This window comes from Arvicanthis niloticus, chromosome 3 (assembly GCF_011762505.2).
Source record: "Arvicanthis niloticus isolate mArvNil1 chromosome 3, mArvNil1.pat.X, whole genome shotgun sequence".
Taxonomy (NCBI): Eukaryota; Metazoa; Chordata; class Mammalia; order Rodentia; family Muridae; genus Arvicanthis; species Arvicanthis niloticus.
The window spans coordinates 64,435,723-64,457,904 of record NC_047660.1 but is presented as its reverse complement, the minus strand read 5'-3'; the positions used below and the strand labels follow the sequence as shown (position 1 = coordinate 64,457,904).

General features: G+C 39.8%; 1 protein-coding gene across 1 annotated transcript in view; it reads left to right on the top strand.

The window, feature by feature from the left end:
* The first annotated feature begins 477 nt into the window (after positions 1 to 477).
* The window catches only part of Rnf212b (ring finger protein 212B), a 41,769-nt gene continuing 20,064 nt past the window's right edge, over positions 478 to 22,182 (top strand). Inside the window, exons 1-4 of the mRNA XM_034498422.2 lie at positions 478 to 617; positions 2,930 to 3,030; positions 6,083 to 6,135; positions 6,341 to 6,415. Of these exons, the coding sequence (XP_034354313.1) occupies positions 2,931 to 3,030; positions 6,083 to 6,135; positions 6,341 to 6,415 (228 nt within the window). The 5' untranslated portion in view covers positions 478 to 617; position 2,930. The remainder of the gene's footprint in view (positions 618 to 2,929; positions 3,031 to 6,082; positions 6,136 to 6,340; positions 6,416 to 22,182) is intronic.

The window sequence follows — 22,182 nt, the reverse complement described above, 5'->3', positions numbered from 1 at the left end:
CACCCTAACAAGCATACCACCAGGAAGCTGGGTTCATTTATTCAACCAAAACCCAACAAAACAAAACAAACAAACAGAAAAACCCCAAAAAGCTCAACTTTTTTTTCTGGAAATCTGTTTGTTGTGAGTTTACAGTCAATCAGCCTCTATCCACATAACAACTTCTTAAGCTTTTCTATTTCTAATTTATGCTGTACTTTTAAAGCATCCATTACTTTCATTTCATTTTAGATTATGTCAAAGCTTCTATGGCTTTGTGACTCCATTTTCTTTTGTTTTGGGGGTCGTTTGTTGGAACATTAATAGACTCATTTCCCCCTCTCGGCTTCTACAGTAACAGGGGCTGTTTCAAACACCTCTTGGGCCTGTTGGGCCACCGTAGGGCCCACCTGTGGAGGGACCCGGACTGGCTGCTTCTGCGGCTGCGCATGAGGATCAACGCCCCGCCCCGCTCCTGCCCCGCCCATACCGCATGCTGGTTCAGTCTGGCGTGCGCAGCCTCACACCTGAGCCGAGCCATGCGGGTGGCGGCTCCTTGTTTTCCCGCCATTTCCTGTTCCTTGTGAGAGAACCGGATGGTCTGAGATCTGAAGCGTTGGATCCCCGTTGCCAAGCTGGTAGGAAAGCTAGAAAGAGTCGTGCTGGAGGCCGTGTGAGGTTGGCGCTGTGGGGGCGACTTATTTAGATATTTATGTATTTATTTGTTTATTTATTTACTCATTCATTCATTGACAGGTTCTCACTACATACCCCTGGCTACCCTGGAACTCGCTGTGTAAACCAGGCTGGCCGTCACCTCACAGTGAATCTGCCTGCATCTGCCCTCCAAGTGCCAGGATTAACGTCCTGTGCACCTCACCCTACCATCTAGTAAATTAAAGAACATTTTACATTTATTTGAGTAGTTGGGTGCGGGGCATGAGAACAGTAACCGGGTGGTGGCTCGATTACCACGGTGAACAAGAGGAAGGCAAGGGACAGCCTGTGGGAGTCTGTTCTACCTGTGGATCCCAGGTATCAAACTCAAGTCACCAGACTTAACAGAAAGCACCATTATCTTTCTTAGCCGATGGGCCATCTCTCCAGCTCCATCGATCATAAATCTTAAACCGCAGATTTTTATTTTATTTCTTGACACAAGGTCTCTGGCTGGCCTTGAACTTAGAGAGGTCTATCTGCTTCTGTTTTCTAAGTTCTTGGACAGAAGGTGTGTGCCACTTCACTGGCTAAGTGGCAGAATTTTTTAAGATGGAGTGCAAACTAACCTTATTCACTTTGTAAGCCTCTGCATAAACTGGCATTCTAAAAATGAAGAATTGTTGAAAGAAAAGGATTGTGGTAAGGAAGAAGTAACTTATTTCTACAGTTTAAATATTAATTTATGTTATATTAAGAAATTATAAATATATTATAAATGTTGATAAATCGTATGTTAATTAATTAATAAATATTAACTAGCATATTCATATCCAACATATTTTGTTGTGTTTTTTAGAGCCCAGTGCTCTGTTTTCAAATGTCAGTTTCTTCATTTAAAAAACTCCTACAGCCTGGTCTGTAGAGCAAATTCCAGAACAGCCAGGGAGGGCTACACAGAGAAACCCTACACAGAGAAAACCTGTCTGGAAAAACAGAATAAATAAACAACTCCCACAAAGTGGGCTGACAAGATGGTCCAGTGAATAAAAGTAGTTGTCATTTATGTGGAGTTCATGATCCCCAGAATCAACATGGTGGAAGGAGACAAACAACTCTCAAAACTTTCCTATGACCTCTACACTTGTGGCACATGTTTGTTCCATCCATGAAATAAACTTTTTTTTTCAAACCCCACAAAATCATTTTTGTTTGGATATATATTTAAATTATGCAAAAATTGCTGTTGTTAGAAAAAAAACCAAAATCATACCATATGATTACCATGTGAACAGAAAGACTGTTTAATGTAGGAACATTTATTTTCTACAGAATCAGGAGACTTGGATTCTAATTCCAGAATTAGCAGTCAAGATGGAATTTCGGAGAAGTTGGGTAGTTGTGGTTATAATCATGTACATCATGTGTCTGTGTGTGTGAGGGCATCGGATGAGCCTGGTCATGACTTTAAACACCTTCCAGATCTGTGACTGGGTCTCTGTGGAGTAGAAGGCGTGTGTTAGCTGAGACTATTGTCACTCAACTGTTTCCCATATATAAGACATGTCCAAGTGTGTAATGTGTGGTCTGTCTGATCCACCACTGCCTGCTGGCTTCTTTCTCTGCCCGGGCCTGGGGCTCAGTGATAGTGTACTTGTTTAATGTGCTTGAGGCTCTAGTTTAAGCCACAGCACCTCACAAATATGATGGCATTTTTTTCTTTTTTAAAAAAAGATTGTTTTTCTAGTTATAAATTGGAATATAAGTTAAGTTACAAAACTTAGAAAACAAAAGCGAGTTACAGTAAAGGCAAACACATAAATATAGATATAGATACTTTTTTTTTTTCTGTTTTTTTCAAGACAAGGTTTCTCTGTATAGCCCTGGCTATCCTGGAACTCACTCTGTAGACCAGGCTGGCCTCGAACTCAGAAATCAGCCTGCCTCTGCCTCCCAAGTGCTGGGATTAAAGGCGTGCACCACCACCGCCTGGCATAAATATAGATACTTAACAACTGTGAAACTACAAGAGGGAAAAGAAAACCTCATTTCTGACTTCCTATGACTTTTCTACAATTTTTACACACATACACACACACACGCTCTATGGCATATAGTGAAGGTAGTTTGGTGACTTTTTTCTCATGTTATATGTATTGTTACAGACAAATGTAACGCCTACAAATTTGTTCCCAGACCCAGTAAACTGTCGAAAGTTAAGCAGTGTTATTATAATAGCTATAATTATGTTATATTCCACATTATTCTTGTTTTTTCTCTCTATCTGGTCCAGAATGGATTGGTTTCATTGCAACCAGTGTTTCCGAAAAGATGGGGCCCATTTCTTTGTCACCAGCTGTGGCCATATTTTCTGTAAAAAGTGTATGACTCTGGGTGAGTGACCTCTTTTCAGATTTATCCCAAATGTTTTTTTAACTTAGATATAATGAGTAGCCATTTCTCTGTGTGATGTAGAATAAATGTCATTTAGTAGGCACCAGTGACAATATGGATCCTGTATGTAGCTGTTCATTCTGGAAATTAAAGGAATCCATTAATAAAAGAATGGAACTAATTTAGCAATAGTGTTACTCTTCAGTGTTTTGAGTTGTGTCAGGAAAAGTCATAATGGATGAAAAATGATGTAGATACCTTGAAGTTTAATGAGCAATTTCCTCTTTCTTTATTTGGCAGTGCTAAGTATAGAACTAGGGCTTGCACATGCTAGGTAAGTGCCCTGTCAGGGGCTTGCATCCTAAGCCCCTGTACAATTACAAAATGTTACCATGTTTACTTTCTTTCTTTTTTTTTTTTTTTTGGGGGGGGGGGGCGGTTCGAGACAGGGTTTCTCTGTGTAGCCCTGGCTGTCCTGGAACTCACTCTGTAGACCAGGCTGGCCTCGAACTCAGAAATCCTCCTGCCTCTGCCTCCCAAGTGCTGGGATTAAAGGCGTGCGCCGCCACCACCACCCGGCTCCATGTTTACTTTCAAGAAACAGATTTTTAAAGATAGTGTTTGCTTTCTCTGTTGTTTTTGAGGCAAGATCTTACTATATAGCTTTAACTTGAACTCACAATCTTCCTGCTCCAGCCTCCCAAATGCTGGGATTACAGGTACCCACCATACCCAGCCTCTAGAACCAGTCTTAGATAATCTTCACCACAGTGCTTGGTAGTAATTACTGGCAGCACTGTTTTGTAAATGAGGAAATTATCTGAGATATAAATGATTGCCAGCTTCTTACAACTATCAAGTTATAGAAAGGAAACTTGAAGGCCAGGTGGAGCACGCCGACAAATGCCTTTAGTCACAACACTGGAGAGGCAAAGTCAAGCAGATCTCTGAGTTCCAGGCCAGCTAGAGCTACAAAGTGAGACCTGTCTCAAGAGTTGAGTTTTAAGGTTTTGTTTTGGAGTAAGCATTGGGAAATGAACCCAGGAACTCTAGGATGCTAAAAAATACTCTGAGCTATACCCATAATCACTATTTTTTTTATTAGTGTGAAAATTCTTAGGGCTGGGTGAGCTGACATGGTGGTTATGACTATAGCTACTAGGGAGGCCAAGTCAAGAGGGTTGGTTACTGGAGCAGAGGAGTTTGAAGGCCAGTATGGACAGCATACAGACTCTGTCTGAGAACAACTGTAGCAACAACCCTGTAAATTATCCCAATTCCAGAAAAAGGCATTTCCCCTACTCAAGACAGGATGCTCTGATCAAGGAAAACATCATAGAAGACGTCTGCTGCAGTAGGGTTTTGAACAATAAACAGGAGTTTGCCAAGTTTGGCAAAGATCATTTTAAGTTACAACGGGGGGCTGGACAGATGGCTCCATGGTTAGGAGCACTTGCTGCTCTTTCTTGCAGAGGATGTGTGTGTTTGGTTCCCAATACCCACATGGTGCCTCATAACCATCTGTAACTCTACTTCTAGGGGCTCTGATGGCCTCTTCTGGCCTCCACAGGCACTAGGCACACACCACACATAGTACAAATACTTACACGCAGGCAAATGCTCATGTATATAAAATAAAAACACATCCTTTAAAACAATTTAGAAAAGTAGCATGTGTAATAATATGACATCATTAAAATGCAGTGCAGATGCATATACAGAGTGGAGATAGTGTAGAGAAAGGTAAAAATGGTGAAAGATGAAGCTAGAGGTAGGCAGTAGCAAAATGGTAGAAATTTCTGTCCACCAAGGTAAGTATCCTGAACTCTTGTTATCCTATTGGTTCTAGAAAGCTGTAAAAGTTTGTTTTTTCTTTTAAATAGAATATTTTTCGCTTGCTGGCTGATTCCAGGATCAGTATACAGGGCAGACTGGGAAAGAATCTTTATTCCCCAAGGAAAGAACTATTATGTTAAATAGTATCTGGAGAACTCTTTCCTTCTGAGTCTCATGACCCTTTCGAGTCATCTGCTGGTGCAAGGAGACTTCACTATGTTATAGCAGCTCACTTTGGAGTGATTGTCTCTGCAAAACATAAAGCCATATAAAGCTTTTTCCTGATATGGCATTTATCTTTTCTTTTTCATGGATGAACCTAGGGCCTTATGCATGCTAAACAAGTTTCTATCACTGAGCCTCATCCATAACCCTGTGACATTTTATCATTAGCACCACTGCTAATATTGCATTTTATAAGGATAGCTTAGAAGGTGTACTTTTTGCTTCTTTCAGATTGCATTGGTTGAAGAGTAAGAGTAGGAGAGCTTTTAGATCTAGGAATATTAGCCTAGACAGCAGGGTAGGATAACTGGGGAGCCAGCCTCTTATAGTACCCAGTATGTGCCTGGTGTCAGACAGGAGAGATGGCTCAGTGGGTAAAGACACTAGCTGTTTTTCTAGAGAACCCAGGTTCAATTCTGAGCACTCATATGGTGGCTCACAACTGTTCCATGACTCCAGTTCCAGAGGATCTGACACCTTCTTCTGGTTTCCTTAGGCACCAGACATGTAAATAGTACACAGGCATACACAAAGGCAAAACATTCATAAAATCAATCTTTTTTAAAGTCACCTAAAGAGAAAATCATTGTACTTTTGTATTTGTCTGAGAACACTTGCAAATGTATTCCTGTACTTCTGTTGGCACAGTAGAAACTACCAGTAAATGCCAGTAGTCCCAATACTCAGGAGGCTGAGACAGGAGGGTTGCTGCAAGTTTCAGGCTAGTCTGGGCTACATTTATGAAACCTGGTCTCTAAAACAAAGGAAAGAAGACGGAGATAAACAGAGTACAAGCCCTCAAGCTTCAGCACATTTGTTTGGAAATGCTGATTTAGGGAACAGATTAAGGTAAAATATTTTTATAGCACAGTGATTATCTAAATTTAGTTAAGAATCTCTTCTCTTGCTAGTACTTGATAGTTACTACATACTATAGGAAAATCTTACCTCCTGCCCTTTAAGAACAAAATGTTTCTTCTTTTTCTCTCAGAAAAATGTGCTGTTTGTGGAAGTCCTTGCAAGCATCTGGCTCTTTCTGATGATGTAAGTGTTTACCTTTGTCATAACTGCCTCATCCAGTCCCTGGCCGGTAGGAAGTACATAACATGGGTAATAAGCATCTCAGAATAAAAAGAAGCCACACATTTAAAGATAGCAGTTGTAAAAGGGCACTTATTTAATTCCAGTGTTAGTAGTTTCTTTCATTTTGTTGTGGATATTCTCACTGTGTGTCTTCTTCTCCTCATAGCTAAAGCCTCAAGAGAAGAAGTTCTTCAAAAGCCCTGTAGAGACAGCATTGCAGTGCTTTAGTCACATCTCTCAGGTATGAGAACCAAAAGGAAGAAAAGGTCTTACTGCTATAAGCTCAAGGCCACCTTGGGTCATTAGTGAGTACCACTGGGTACATAGAACCCCTGGCTGTCCTGGAACTTGCTCTAGAACTCAGAAATCCACCGTCTTCTGCCTCTTCCTGTATTGCAGGTTTGTGCCACCACCACCATCAGGCAGGGAGTTTCTCTTTAAAAGGTCTTTGTAGGCCAGCCGGTGGTGGCACATGCCTTTAATCCCAGCATTTGGGAGGCAGAGGCAGGCTGATTTCTGAGTTCGAGGCCAGCCTGGTCTACAGAGTGAGTTCTGGGACAGCCAGGGCTACACAGAGAAACCCTGACTTGAAAAACAAACAAACAAAAAAGGTCTTTGTACACAGTGGAGAGAAAACGCTCTCTTTGCTTTCTTGCCTGATATAAATCTCTACCAGTTAACTTTTTACTGACCCAGAATCTATGGTATGCAGTCAAAACTGCAATCTAATTGAACCTTACTTTGTAGTTCCTACTTCTAGTAACCAGTTCTTGTGACTCAACAGTGCTCTAAGGAACCTTGTCATCCTTCTCTGCAGACAGAGGCATTTTTTTAAAAGTTCCATGTCTAGGCCTACAAAGAATGGATTTGGTAATTTAACTTGTAACCTTTTGCTTACAGACTTACATCCATGAATGTGTGTGTTATTCTTTGCTTTTCAGTAACCTTTGCAATGATATTCAACTTTATTTGGCATTAACAACCAGTTGCTTGAATGTTAGAAAAGATTTGTCTGTCCTGATGTCTCGTATGCTGGTGAATGATTGACATGATCAGGAGTAGTAGAATATAGCAAAAGGCAGAGAAAGGGTACTATCATTATTTTAGAGAGTTCCCAAGATGTAAAGACTTTGATTTTCACGTTTTTACCCTCTAGTTCTCTGCTAAGATGGTTTTTAGTATTATGGGATGCTTCTCTTCAGACTTTTTCAAGCTAGAGAGATGGCTCAGTGGGTAAAAGCACTTGCTGCCAAGCTGACAGTCTGAGTTTAATCTCTAGAACCCATATGATGGAAGGAGAGAACTGCCTCACGAAAGTTGTTCTCTTACCTCTATGTGCATGCATACATGTGTGGGCATACAAGATAAATACCTAATTTTGAAAGATTTTATCACTTCATCTTGTTGGTACTGTGTTGGTTATTAGACTCTGGGCCATGTACATGCTTGGCAAGTGCTCTACCACTGTGCTAAATCCCTACTATTGTCCTTTTTATTTGCTTGTTGTCCTCAAGGGGAGCCTTCCCCCCCCAACCTCTTTGAACTCACAGCTGTATGCTCTGTATGTGTGCCTGTGCGTGTGTTCAGAAAAGGGCCATTGCATACCACAGCAAAAATATAGGACAACTTGCAGGAGTCAGTTCTCTTTTTCCAGCACATGGGTACTATGGATTAAATTCCTGTCATCTGGTTTGATGGCTCATGCCTTTTCCCATTGAGCCATCTCTCCAGCCCAAAGGAAGGTCTCTTGTATGCTATAACTCACTCTGTAGCTAAGGACAACCCTAGATTTCTGATCCTTTTTCCTCTACTTGCATGCAGAGAATACGGGAGTGTCCTGCCACTCTAAGTTTATATGTGCTGGGAATAGAACCCCTGGTCTTATACACACTGGGCTAGCACTTAACCACCTGAGCTCCAGCTCCAGCTTGTTAGTTTTTTGTTTTTGTTTTGAAAAAGAATCTCACTTTGTGGGCTAGGCTAACCTTAAATGCACAATCTTCTTGCCTTTGTCTCCTGCATGTTGTACAAGGCATTCAGCACAAGGCATGTACTGAAAACCATACTTGCCTTTGATATTCTTTTCCTTACTCTTTTATATGGTGTGTTGCTGGGAGTTGAACCCAGAGTCCCACACATAGCAGGCAAGTTCTCTACTAGTGTCAGTTCTTCTTAAGAAAACGTTTTTCTTTTTGAGATAGGCCTCATTATATTCCAGGATGGCTTTGAACTTCCTAGGTAGCCAAGGATGACCTTGAACTTGTGATTGTTCCTCCTCCATTTCCCAAGAATTGGGATCACAGGCAAGTCCCACCACAACCAGCTTAAGTATGCCTTTTCTAAACATGAAAATTATCATTAGCGTTTTCACAGCCGCCAATCTTAGCTCTGGAAATACAGTAAGCAGAATTAAAGCTTTGGCTGTAACTGTCTTAGTCACTTGGATGAGCCATTATGTTGAGATATATTCAATGTTGTGAGTAGATAGAATCCAGCTGAGACCCAAGGAGAAATGTAAAAGAGGTCACTTGAACAAGAGAAAGAGCAGAGCTTTGGTTAATATTTAACCCCATGGTTAGTTAATGATCAGTAAAGAAATCATGTATAGTCTGAATCTTAACCTGCCTAATCACGGAACCAATTATACATGGTCAAATAATCAGGGTAAAACAAATCATCCCTTTAGTGATGGGTCAGTTTGGTTAAGTCAGCGATCTGAGAATATATTTTCCTAATCTGTGAAATTGAATAACTCATGTGGTACCTACCCCTAAACTGTGTCATTCAGGCTTCTGCTTAAGTTTCTTTCTTCAGCAGGATCTTCCCTAGCATCTCAGAAGTTGCTCCAGCGATTACTTGTGTCTTGTTATCACAGCTTCTTTCTGTTGTCTTGTGTACTTGTTTGCCTCTGAATCCTGCACTGTAATATAGCTCTGTGAGGACAGATATTTGGTCAGTTTAATCTGTTCTCTCTGAATAGTTTCTAATACTGAATAAGCATCTAAAACATTGCCCTTAAATGAATGAATGGACTGTTGCTCTAAATGTCCATTTTCGTTCTCTATAATGACTCAACAAGGGCATTTTTTCTGCTCTGTTCTAGGTCTTGATAAAAGCTTCCTGTTTTGAATTCTTGACTCCACTCTAAACTTTACAAGTGAATTGAAGAGCTTATAAGAACCTGTTAGTTTTCTTATCTTCCTATACCATAGACCCCATCTTTTCTCACAAGTAGGCACCTTTCAGATACATGCAGTACTGCACCTTCTCAGTAAAGCCTTCCTGGATTTCAGTAGCAAAAGTTGTCTTGCTTCTTGTACCCTACATTGCTTTTAACTCTGCAAAACACTTAACTCTAAAAATGATTCATTTGTTCACATATCTGATTTATCTGTTTTTCTCACTTTTTAAAGGCAGATGCATCTTTGTAGCACTTAATGTCTAACTAGATGTTTGATCTAAATTATGTTCATAAGAAATTCTTTGTAGAGCCAGGTGTGGTGGCAAAAACCATTTAATCCCAGCACTGGGAAGCAGCCATAGGGGAACTTCTGTGAGTTTGAGGTCAGCCTGGTCTGTATAGCAAATTCCAAGACAGCCAGGACTACATAGAGAGATCGTGTCTCAAAAAACAAACAAAACAAAACAAAAATAGAAATGCTTGTAAATGACTGAAATGTAAGGACAGTTAAGAGGAAGGTTATTTAAGGTAAGGTCAGAGAAGTAGGTACTTGTAGATCCTGGCAAGAAATTTAATTTTAACTTGCACTACTGGAATGTTTTTTTTTAACAAGGAAATGATGTTATATAATAGACAGTTTTAAAAGAGAATGTGGCTGTTGAGTGACTAGGCCATAACTAGGTTAAGAGTACAGGCAAGGAGACCAGTCAGGAGGGGAAAACCTAAGCAGACTGCTTGCACAGAATCAGTGGTGGCAGCAGAAAGGGAAAAAGGCATGAAGGTTATAGCTCAGTGACAGAGGCATTTCTCAGGAGGTAGAAAGGCCCGGGTTGATTCGACAGACAGACAGACAGACAGACAGACAGACACACACACACACACACACACACACACACACACACACGGGAGAAAAAGTCATTACTTGTGTTTTGTATTCTGAAAGCTCAAGGGCAATTTTATTAATGTTAAGAAAAAAACATAGTACAAGTTAGGTGAAAATACCAGCTGCTGTCAGAAGTGAAGAAAAAGTAATGCCTTTTGAGTTAGACATTAGAAATAGACAGCCTATTTTTAAAGGGGGAGGGGCTAGAGAGATGGGTCAGTGATTAAGAACACTTGTTCTTGCAAGATCTATGTTCAGTTCCCAAAACTCACATGGTGGTTCACTGCCATCCATAACTCTAGTTCCAGGGATCAGACCCACTTTTCTGACCTCCATAGGCATAAACATAGTACACATACATTCAGGGAAAATACTTATACACAAACAATAAATAAATAAGCAAACAAACAAATGAGAAGGACTGCAGAGATGACTTGTGGTTAAGAGCTGCTCTTCTAGAGGTCTTGAGTTCAATTCCCAGCACTCTCTAGTGGCTCACAACCATCTATAATGGGATGCAATGCCCCCTTCTGGCAATCAGGTGCACATACAAATAGAGCATTCATACATAAAATACATATATAAATAAATCTTTAAAAATATTAAATAAATAAATAGAAAAGCATTTCCAAAAATGGAAAGTAGGGACTAGCCTAAGGGAGCTAAGTAAAGAGCTCAAACGATTGTTTTGTGGGTTTATTTGTTTGTTTAGGGTGTGTGTGTATATATGTGTGTGTTATTTTGTTTTGAGACAAGGTCTCAAACATAGCCAAAGCTGTCCTAGAACTCAATATGTAAGCCAGGCTGGCCTCCAAGTCACAGAGCTCCACCTACCATTGCCTCTAAAGGTCTGCAACACCATGCTTGGCATGACTTACTTTCTAAAGAGTAAAGAAGTAATGTTGCTGGTACAAAGCAAGAAGAGGTTTTACCTTGTTTTGATTGTTCCCTCAAAAATCTACAACCATTTTTTTCCTCGTTGATTTTTCTCCCGCATCTGCCAGGAAGATATGGATACATTAGGTTTTAGATGTTTCTCAGAAATCCGGAGAGAAAAGTCAGGAGGGCTGAGCTCATTCTGGAGCTCAGGGCATAGGAAAAGACTGAGTTATGAGTTCATAGTTTGCCAGAAAATCCTTTTTAAAGCTTAGAAGGGAGAGCAATGTGGGGTAACTCAGTGGTAGGGTGTATATCTTCCTGAATGTTAGACTACCAGAGCCATGTATCCATCCATGGACAGTAGCCTACCTTTATCCCCAACACACATCCACAGAGAAAATACGTCTTGGGAATAAATAAGATCATCTAAGTAGAGTCCCTTCAATGTCAGGCAATTAGGTGGAAAAAGAGAAATTAGGAAAATTGCAGTCAGAAGTAAAAACAAAAATATGAGGTCATATCCCAGAAGTCAAGTGAAGGAAGAAAAGTGTTTCCAAAGGTAGATATAGTCAGCTGAGTCAAATACTGTTGAGAGATGAAGTCAAAATCATATGAGTAAAATTCAGAGTTGGCTGGCCTTAGTGTAATTGTCATCTCCAACAGAATCTTAACACTATATTGGATCTTACTGCTGGATAATTATCTCTGGTCTATTTTACCTCCTGAACTCTTTTTTTTTTTTTTCCTGAGACAGGGTTTCTCTGTGTAGCCCTGGCTGTCCTGGAACGCACTCTGTAGACCAGACTGGCCTCGAACTCAGAAATCCGCCTGCATCTGCCTCCCAAATGCTGGGACTTAAAGGTGTGTGCCACCACTGCTCGTCCCTCCTGAACTCTTAACAGCCCTCTGTGATCTGGTTTCTAGCTGTTGCATTAAAAACTGCCCCTGCTGAAGGCATCAACATCCTCATCAAAATCAATAGATAATTTTTGTCTCTATTATAAATGATCTCTTTGCCTCATCTGAAGCCTTATTTCTCTGCTTAGAAATATTCTTTGGCTATCTTGACCAACTTGTACTGTTTCCTTTTGGGCTTCATCTTTATCTGTACATCTCTTAAACAGCTATATTTCTCTGAGTGCTTTCTTTCCTCTTTATACCCCTTTTTTAAATTGGGTTACTTGGTTTGTTGGTGTCTTATTTCTTGACTTCTTTATATATTTTGGGTATTAGTCCTCCGTCGGCTGTAGGGTTGGTGAACATCTTTTCCCATTCTGTAGGCTGCTGTTTTGTCCTTTTGCCTTACAGAGACTTTTCAGTTTCATGAGGTCTCATTTATTGTCAGTCTTAGTGTCTACACTATCAGTGGTCTGTTCAGGAAGTTGTCTCCTGTGCCAATGCATTCAAGGCTCTTTCCCACTTTCTCTTCTATCAGGTTCAGTATGTCTGGTTCTATGTTGAAGTTCTTGATCCACTTGAACTTGAGTTTTATACAGGGTGATAGATAGGGATCTGCTTGTATTCTTCTACATGATGACATCCAGTTAGACCAGGCTGTTTGCTGAAGATGCTTTCTTTTTTCCATTGTATATTTCTGGTTTCTTTATCAAAAAATTAGGCATCCATAGGTGTGTAGATTTATGTCTGGGACTTTGATTTAGTTCCATTGATCAATTTGTCTCTTTTTATGCTGGTGCCATGCAGGTTTTTTTTTTATTTATTACTTTAGCTTCATAGAATAGTTTGAGATCAGGGATTGTGATACCTCTGAATGTTCTTTTATCGTACAAGATTGTTTAAGCTATCCTGGGTTTTGCTTTTTCCATATGAAGTTGAGGATTGTTCTTACAACAGACCCATCTTTCTAGCACCTTCTAAATCTTCAGCAACTCAGAAGCACCCCAAACCTTCTTGTTCAGTTAGTTGATGAATATTTCACTGGGTATGACTGACTAAATAATTGTCCATTAGTGATTGAACTTATTCTCTTAACCTTTCTCTCTTCCATAGATATGTAGAGAAAGGAGGCAGATTAGGGCTGAAAGTTCTAACCCTTTAATCAGTACTGGTTTCTCAAGCAACCAACTCCTATCTCATCAAGAATCACTTCATTAACACACGTTCAGGCATAGTTGATAGGGGCTGTGAATAGCTGGATTCTACTCTCACTGAGGACAGTGCCACAAATTTTAGGAACTGTGTTCATGTCACACTGCATTCTTCAGAAAATCAACTTAGTGTCAATGTAAAACATAGCTCTCATCTCAAAGGCAGTATAAAAACACAGTTTACTCTGAGATAAATATGAGTGGCCACAGTCTGGCAGCATGGGTTCAAATTGCCCTGAGGGGTAAGTTTCATGTGAAGATGTTTGCATAGTTTTATAAGTTATGGGACAAAGTCATAAAGCCAGGCACTTATCAATACATTGGTTGAAAACACAGGTGAGTTACAGCAAAGCAAGAAAAATTCTGCTTGTTGGTCTCACATGCTTTCTCACAACCTTTCTTAGCTTTTGAAATTGATAGTAGATAAAGGTCTGCCAAGGATACATTTTAAAAGGTTTTAGTAGTCACAAGGATAGTATCAGGTCAGACATAGAAGTGGGCAATGAATGGCTTTCAAAGGAGCTAAAAACAGCACAAGATATTGTGGTTCTGGTCTGCAACATTTTTAAAAATTTCTTTTGAATAACTTTTGTTGTGTTTTTGAGACAAGATTTCTTTATGAAATCCTGGCTTTTCTGGAACACTAGTAGTCCAGGCTAGCTTCAAAGCAACAGAGTTCCACCTTATGGTAAAAGAAAGGGAGGAAAGGGAGGTTAGGGTCCCCATATTCTTTTAAGGACTTACCTTTAGTAAACCTTTTTCTGGTAGGCTTCACTTCCTAGAATTTTGCTACCTCCCAATAATGCTACAGACTGATGATGAAATCTTCAACACATGAACCTTTGAAGCATATTTAGGATCCAAACCATGTCAGGACCTCTATGCTAAAACCAGTGACAGAGACAAAATACATACTTCACCACACTGTACAACAGTCAGTCAGTAGTTTGGAAGGGCTACAGTGATAGCTGTTATTAAGAGAGCATGCATTACTCTTCCAGAACACCTGTGTTTGGTTCCCAGCACCCACGTAATTCTAGCTCTTCTTCTGGCCTCCATGGGTACCCCAACACAAACCTATATCATACACAGAAACACAAATAAGACGGGTGTTTTTGATTTTAAGTTTTGAAACTTTTTTATATCACTGTGAATATTCAAAGGAGATAGACAAATAGTCTCTACCTCTCAGCTACATCCCTAGCCCTTTTAATTTTTATTTTGAGGCAATATTTCATTAAGTATTTAGGCAATCTTCAAACTTGTGATTCTCTTGCCTCATCCTTCTGAGATTATGAGTATGCATCATCATGCCTAACTTTAAATTTTTGTTATAGATAACTTCAGATATATTAAACCAGAGAAAATATGATATGTACAGTGTAATGAATTTCCATTACTAATCATCTTATTTCACCAATTGTAAGCTGATGGCCATATTTTCCCCTTATTTTCTATAGTCTCAACCAGATTATCCAAAATCAGGCATTTTATCATGTTAAATGTAAATATTTCATGTGTGTTACTTAAGGTGAGAGTTCTTTTCTTAAATATTTCCCAATATTCTCAAATAATTAAACAGTATTCATATTTCCTCCGTTAGCTCATGATTGGGAGGGGGGCTTTGGGGTTTTTTTGTTGCTTTGTTTTATTTTGTTGTATTTTTTAGACAGGGTTTCCTTGGCTGTCTTGGAATTTGCTGTGTAGACCAGGCTGGCCTTGAACTCACAGGGATCTGTCTACCTCTGCCTCTACTTCCTGAGTGATGAGATTAAAGGTGTATACCACCATGTCTGCTTTCCTGATTGTTCTTAGAGTTGTTTGAATTAGGTTTCAATAAAGTATGCCTATTTCAGTTGGCTATTATTTCTCAAGTCTCTTTTAAAATATAAGTTTCACCTCATTTTTTTATTAATAAAGAATAAAATGGTCTTTTGTCTTACTGTTCATAACATGAATTTTGTTTACTGTATTAATGGGGTTATTCATTGTGCTCCTTAGGCCTGTTTCCTATAAATGGGCAGGTAAAGCTTGCTCACCATCATTGAATCTGGGGGAGGTGCAGCAAAGCAATTTCAGTGGTATTGATTTCACAAGAAGTACATGTTGCTCTTATGTGATTTGTATGGTTTTGCCATGATGAAATTTGCACATATTTGTTAATCCCTTACATGTTTCAAAGTGTTGATATGCTAATTCCATCATTTCCTTTGCAGTTTATTTTTAGTTGAAATACTTCTAAAGTCAAATTCTGTTTCATTAGCCTAGTAACTCTGAAATATAGTTCAGAAATATAAGACCTGGAACTGTAAAGATGGCCCAGTGGGCAAAGGCAGTTACCACCAAGCATGAGGACCTGAATTCACTCATTGGGACCCACATAGTGGGAGGAGAGAACCAACCTCCATACACAGTCCATGGCACACACAAATAGATAAATGTAGTTGTAATACTTTTGGGGGTCAGGGAGGCTGGAAAGATGACTAGGTGGTTACGAGCACTTGCAGCTCTTCTAGAAGACCTGGGTTCAATTCTGTAACCATAAAATAACTCTAAAACGTATCAACTCTATTACAAGTACTCAAAATATTAAAAACTTCTTGAGACAATAAATATTTAACTAGATTAAAAATTCATCCTTAGAAATTAGAATTAGGGAATTGGGGATGGCTCAATCAGTAAAGTACCTGCTGCTGAATAGGCATATGGGCCTGAGCCTGCATCCCTAGCACCCATATAAAAATTCAGGTCTATCAGCACAGGGCAAAGTAGGGTGAGGAACAGAGACAGATGGATACCTAGAAGCCATAGGCCAGCTATGTTAGTGGAAATGGTAAAGTTTGGTGAAGGAAGTTGAAGAAGACACCCACCATCAACCTCTGGCCTCCACAAGCCACTCCTACATATATGTTCATGCACATGCACACAAGAAAACTTTAAAAATAAAGGTACTTAAAAAAAAAAGAAAGCCACTTTTGTCAGGCATATACCTTCTAGCATAGGAGGATCACAGCAGATTTGAGGTCAGTTTGATCTACATAGCAAGTTCCAAGCCAGAAAGGACTTGAAACCTTGTTTCAAAAGAAAAAAATTAATAATAATAACAACAATAATGCTACAAGTAATGTTCATTTCTAAAACATTAGTTTATAAACAAAATCTTTGTTTTAATAACCCACATTGGGAGCCAGTAAGATTGCTCAGGGGGTAAGGCACTTCTTTCCAAGTGGAATGACCTGGCCTGGAAAGATCACTCAGCTGTTAAAGGCTAGGCTCACAACCAAGCCTAATGATTTGAATTCAGTCTCCAGAATCCACATGGTGGAAGAAGAAAACAGAACCCTTCAAACTATTTTCTGATGGCCACATGTGCCTCCTCCTAAAATAGTGTAAAAAATCAATAAACAACACCGAAGCAAAAAACAAACAACAAAAACACATAGTGAATCTGTTGAACTTTGCTTCCATAACTGCCTCTGCTGTGATTTGGAAACTGTTGTCTCTCAGAGGTTCATATGTTAAACACTTGGGCACCTGTCTATGGTACTATTAGAGTATGTGGAACCTACAGGAGGTAAAGTTTGGGATGGTAATGTAGCTTAGTTGATAGTGTTTGCCTAGCATGCATGAAGCCCTGGATTCACTCCCTAGCACCCCCATAAAACAGCACAGCGATACATGCCTATATTCCAGGTCTCAGGAAGCAAAGCTAGGAGGATCAGAAGTTCAAGGGCATCATCAGCTACATAAAGTTCAAGACCTTGGTTTTGTGTGTGTTTGCTCTAAGTGAGGCTAGTAGAAAAAAGTTAGATAATTGACGTGTCCTTGAAGGGAACATGGAGATCCTGGCCCCTTCCTATCTGTCTTCCTGCCAGCCATTTGAAGTTGAGGCCCTACTGTGTGCTTGCTACAGATCCAAAACCAAGGTTACTTGGTGTGGTACTTTGAATGAGAACCCCCCCCACACCTAGATTTTTGAACACTTGGTTCCCAGCTGATGGTGGTGTTTGGGAAGGTCTAGAAGATGTAACCTTGCTGGAGGAAGCCCATCGCTAGGGCTTTAAGGGGTGGGCTTTAAGAAAGAAGTCAGAGCCTTTTGCTCCCAGTTGACTCAACATTATGCTGTGCTTCTGTGTGTAAGCCCTTGGCTTCCTGCTCTACCATCGTGGACTTCAACCCTCTGTAACTGTACCATAGATGAAGTTCTGTTTGTTCCTGTGGCCATAGCATTTTATCACAGCAACAGAAAAGTACCTAATACAGTTGGTAAGCACAGACTGTAACCTTGGGAACAATAAGCCCAAAAACCTTTCCTTCTCGTAGATAATTGCGGGTATCTTGTCACTGTGGCCATAAGCTGGCCAGGTGTCTTTCCTTTACTCTTTCCAGCCTTTTGATAGACCTAACTCAGAAATGAAGTTTTACAATGCTTTCCTCAATAAATAAAAGTTATGTTCTAGTTGGGCATTGCGATGCCTTTATACTTTTAATACCAGCTCTGGGGCTGGAGAGGTGGCTCAGAGGTTAAGAGCACTTGACTGCTCTTCCAGAGGTCCTGAGTTCAATTCCCAGCAACCACATGGTGGCTCACAACCATCTATAATGAGATCTGGTGCACTCTTCTGGTGTGTCTGAGGAGAACTACAATGTACTCACATATATAAAATAGATTTATTTAAAAAAAAAATACTAGCTCTGGAAGGGCAGATACAGGTAGATCTCTGTGGGTTGAAGGCTAGCCAAGTCTATGGCAAGTTCCAGGATAGACAGGGGTATGTAGTAAGTCCTAGACTCAAAACAGAAAGAAGTATGTTCTGTTTGTTAAATAAAACTTATAGACAAAATTTATAGGAGACTATTGGATTAGACTGAGCCACTGCAGCAGGCCCAACAGACCAAACCAAATAGACCCATTTGTGCCAAAGTTCCATGCCACCAAGTCCAAACTAAGTTGTTTATATGATTGCCTAAGAAGGGTGGAGAGGGAGAATAGCCAACTTTAAACATGCCAGTTTTATTCATAATGATAAGCAGATCCTTTCTGGTTTTTTATAAGAAATTTACTTTGAAATTACTAATATGAAGATGGCATGGTAGAATATGCTTATGACTTCAGGACTTGGAAAGGTGAAGAAATAGATCATGTGTTTGAGGTCAGCTGGGCTACATAGAATAATTTTGAAATTATTTTAAAAATTAATTTTTAAAAATTATTAACCTTTTTTTTTTTTGCTGTTGTTTTCTTCTGCCCTTTTCTGCCTCTAGTGCCAACTCTGCTCCAGATCCACCTGTTTTATAGAGATAATGCCTAATTTAAGAATCATAAACAATACAGCCCTTCTTCAGCAACAAGGAATACCATGATCCCCAATGGATTACTAACTATCTGGAACTATCCAGATAGTTCTATAATTTATATGTGCTATGGTTCCCATCTGTACACATAAACCTATAGTAAAGTTGAATTTGTAAATTAGGCACAATAAGAGATTCACAATGCAAAAACTGAAGAACTTCTTTTTCCTTCTGCACAGTTTTACGATGTGCAGGCTTGTTTTATGTCAGCTTGACACAAACCAGAGTCATTTTGGGAAGAAGGAACTTCTTAGGGTTAGAGAAACTGTCCTCACCAGTTGACCTGTGGTACATTTTCTTGATTGATGATGGATTTGGGAGAGCACAGTTGACTGAGTGGTGCCACCTCTAGGGTGGTGCTCTGGGTTAAAGTTAAAAGAATGCAGCCATTCGAAACAAGCCATTAAGGAGCACTTCTCCTTGGCCTCTGCGTCAGCTCCTGCCTTAACTGCCTTTGATGATGAACTGTGATATGGAAATGTAAAGTAAGTTACTTACCTCTCCAGGTTGCTTTTGGCCATGGTGTTTCATCACAGCAGTAGAAACGCTAAGATACATGGGTATACTTGTTCTTAGCAAAATCTTAACAACTTTCACACATTTTTCCCTTCTCCCTTTAGTTGAGAACTTATACCTTTTTACTTAAAAGGAAGCACTTCATGGCTTCTCATTGGTGTTTCCAAATTGTCAGCATCACTTTAAGTACAGTAAGGGTTACTCAAACACGAGCACTACAAGGATTGATTTGAAAATACTTTAAACCACATTGCACCCTGGGTAACTGAAATCCTAGAAGATTGTAGTGTAGCTGGTGTTTGCTATGGTGTGGGTTCTTCTGTTGCTCACCCTTTATTCCCGGTTCACCACTTTTACTAGATAGGAGAGAAAGTATAGAGGAGGGAGGGAGGGAAGGAGGGAGGGAGAAAGAAAGAGGAGAGAGAGAGAGAGAGAGAGAGAGAGAGAGACCCTGAATCTGATTTCTTTAATTTCTTCTTTGAGCATGACTACTAACAAACTGCAACCAACCTCCCTCAATGACCAACAACCACCTACCTCACCTCTCAGAGCCACAGCCTTCCCATACCTGTTGTTTTTAAAACAAAATACCAAACATTGCATTTTACCAAATGGAGACTCAGGAGTTAGGTGCTGTGGTGAAAGCCTACTAGCCCAGAGAGCAGAGAAAGCACCCAGCTGACCTTCCTCTTCATCTGATGTCCCAGAAGAAAAAACAGTTCTCCTCCATACTCTTAAAAACCCAACTGAATGCCCCTCCTTTCTGTTTCCTTTGCATCTCTCCATCTTTCTGATTTCCTCTCACTCTGTTTGTTTGTTTGTTTGTTTGTTTGTTTTAACTTCCTGTCAACCGATTGCTTGCTCCATCTCTGGACCATGGTTGATTTTATTCAATCTGTTTTACAATAAACAGAAAGCTCCTGTATTAAAGGTATGTTCTAGGACTGAGCTACACCATTACTAGAAACAGCTTTTTCCAGTACACAGTCTAACAGCGCGATCAAATATCTACTAACACTCTTGAATTAAAGGTGTGTGCTAAGCCTGAGCAATTAGAGACAAGGTTTTCCAGTATACAACCTCAGGATTTACATTTATCAAATTTCCTACAACATATATCCTCTGAAAAGTTCCCAGAATTTAAAACATCACACAGTTGCAAAAACTATCTTTAGCTGGCAAAACCTCATCTCTGTTAGAGCATAAACAAATCATAGCTGCTTCATACGGTCCGAAGCATCCCCTATCCCTGCACCTAGGATGAAAACAAAAGTATATTCTTATAATGCTTCTGTTTTTAAAGAAACCAAAATTTTAAAATTGTCACTATAGTGAAGCCTCCAGTAAATTTTATAAAAAGTCTATTATTATCTGTAAGCTAAATTTTATACATTTTTTTTCTTAGAATCTCACTATGTAACTCTGATTGGTCTGGAATTAGCTATGAAGACCAGGCTAGCTTTAAACTCACAAAAATGTACATGCCCCCTGAGTGCTGGGATTAAAGACATGTACCACCAGCCTGACAATTTTATAATTTCTAAAATGAGCAAAAGTCTATAACATGAAGCTATGATACTATTGTCTGATCCTAGATGGTAGAGGTGAAGGAATATTGTCTGGGTCTGCAAGTAGTTTCACATAGCATTATAATTAAAGGAATAATATTAACACTCAAATTATCTAGATTATGTTGTCAGTAGTATAACAACTTTTATTATCTGCTCTGGATTACTGTATTAACAAAGCAAGCATTTTAAAAAATAATCTACTTGACAGGATGGAGTCTTTTCCAGGCAGCTCATTTGGTCTGAGGCTCTTCCAGGCAGTTTGGCTCATCTGCCTCTTCCAAGTAGCTTATCCTATCTGAGAGTTTCTCTCAGCAGTTCTCACTAATACATATTTTGGGGGATGATGGAGCCTAGTGAATCTGGTCAGTTTCAAGGACTTCCTAAAGCTGAGTAATTTGCTGAATTTTAAAGAGCTTCCGGGCAGGATAAGGTGTTTCATCTCCCTTTAGACCATCCTGTGTCTTAAAGAGCTTCTTTCAAAGATGGGAGGTTTTATCAAAGAAGAAATTGCTACATAGCCAATGGCTGCATCTGAGATTTAGGTTTCAGTTGGAGGTGGGGATAAGAAGGCAAAGAAGGCTTGTTTAGGATTAGTCAAAGGGTTCTTCCATACTCTAATCTGGCTCCTTTAGTAGGTATGGTCTAGTCTCAGTGTACCTGTGACCCTTGGCAGTCTCAAAGTGAGCTGTATCTAGACTAAGGATTTAGTTTGACCAGTCCCCCTTTTTTGTCAATTTTTAAAGTTTTGTACATTTTATTTTTTAAAATTTTATGTGAATGCATGTTGTGGTGGTTTGAATGAGAATAACCTCCATAAACTCATATTTGTATGGTTAGTCTCCAGTTGGTGAGTTGCTTAGAAGGTTAAAGAAGTGTGGCCTTGCTGGAGTATGTGTTCTTGTTGGAGGAGGTGCATCACTGCTGGCTTTTGAAACCTTAAAACCAGGCTCAGTGTGTTAATGTTTTTGTAGACCCCTCCCCCCATAGATCCAGATATAAAGCTCTCAGCTACTTCTTCAGCATGCCTGTGTGATGCTATGCTCCCTCCATGATGATCATCTACTAACACTCTGAAACTATAAATAAGCCCCAATTAACACTTTCGTTTATTAGAGTTACCTTGGTCATAGTGTCTTTTCACAGCAATAGAACAATAACTAGGGAGGGGGTAATGTATGAGTGTGTGTGTGTGTGTGTGTGTGTGTGTGTGTGTGTGTGTGTGTGTGTATGCTTATGTGCACATGCCACGCCACATGTGTAGAAGTCAGATGACTACTTGCAGGAGTCTGTTTTTTCTGTCTAAGATGTGGGTCCCTCGTTTGAACTCAAGTCATCAAGGTTGACAGCACCCACTGAAGCCATCTCACCAGTCAGGCCTACCTGCCTTTTTTATCATTGGCTCTTGCTTTGCTGTCCACTAATGTAGCTCAGACTGGCCTCAAACTTAAATCCTCCTACCTCAGCCTCATAAGACTTAAGATTGTAGACATGAACTATCAAAGACAGCTAAGATTT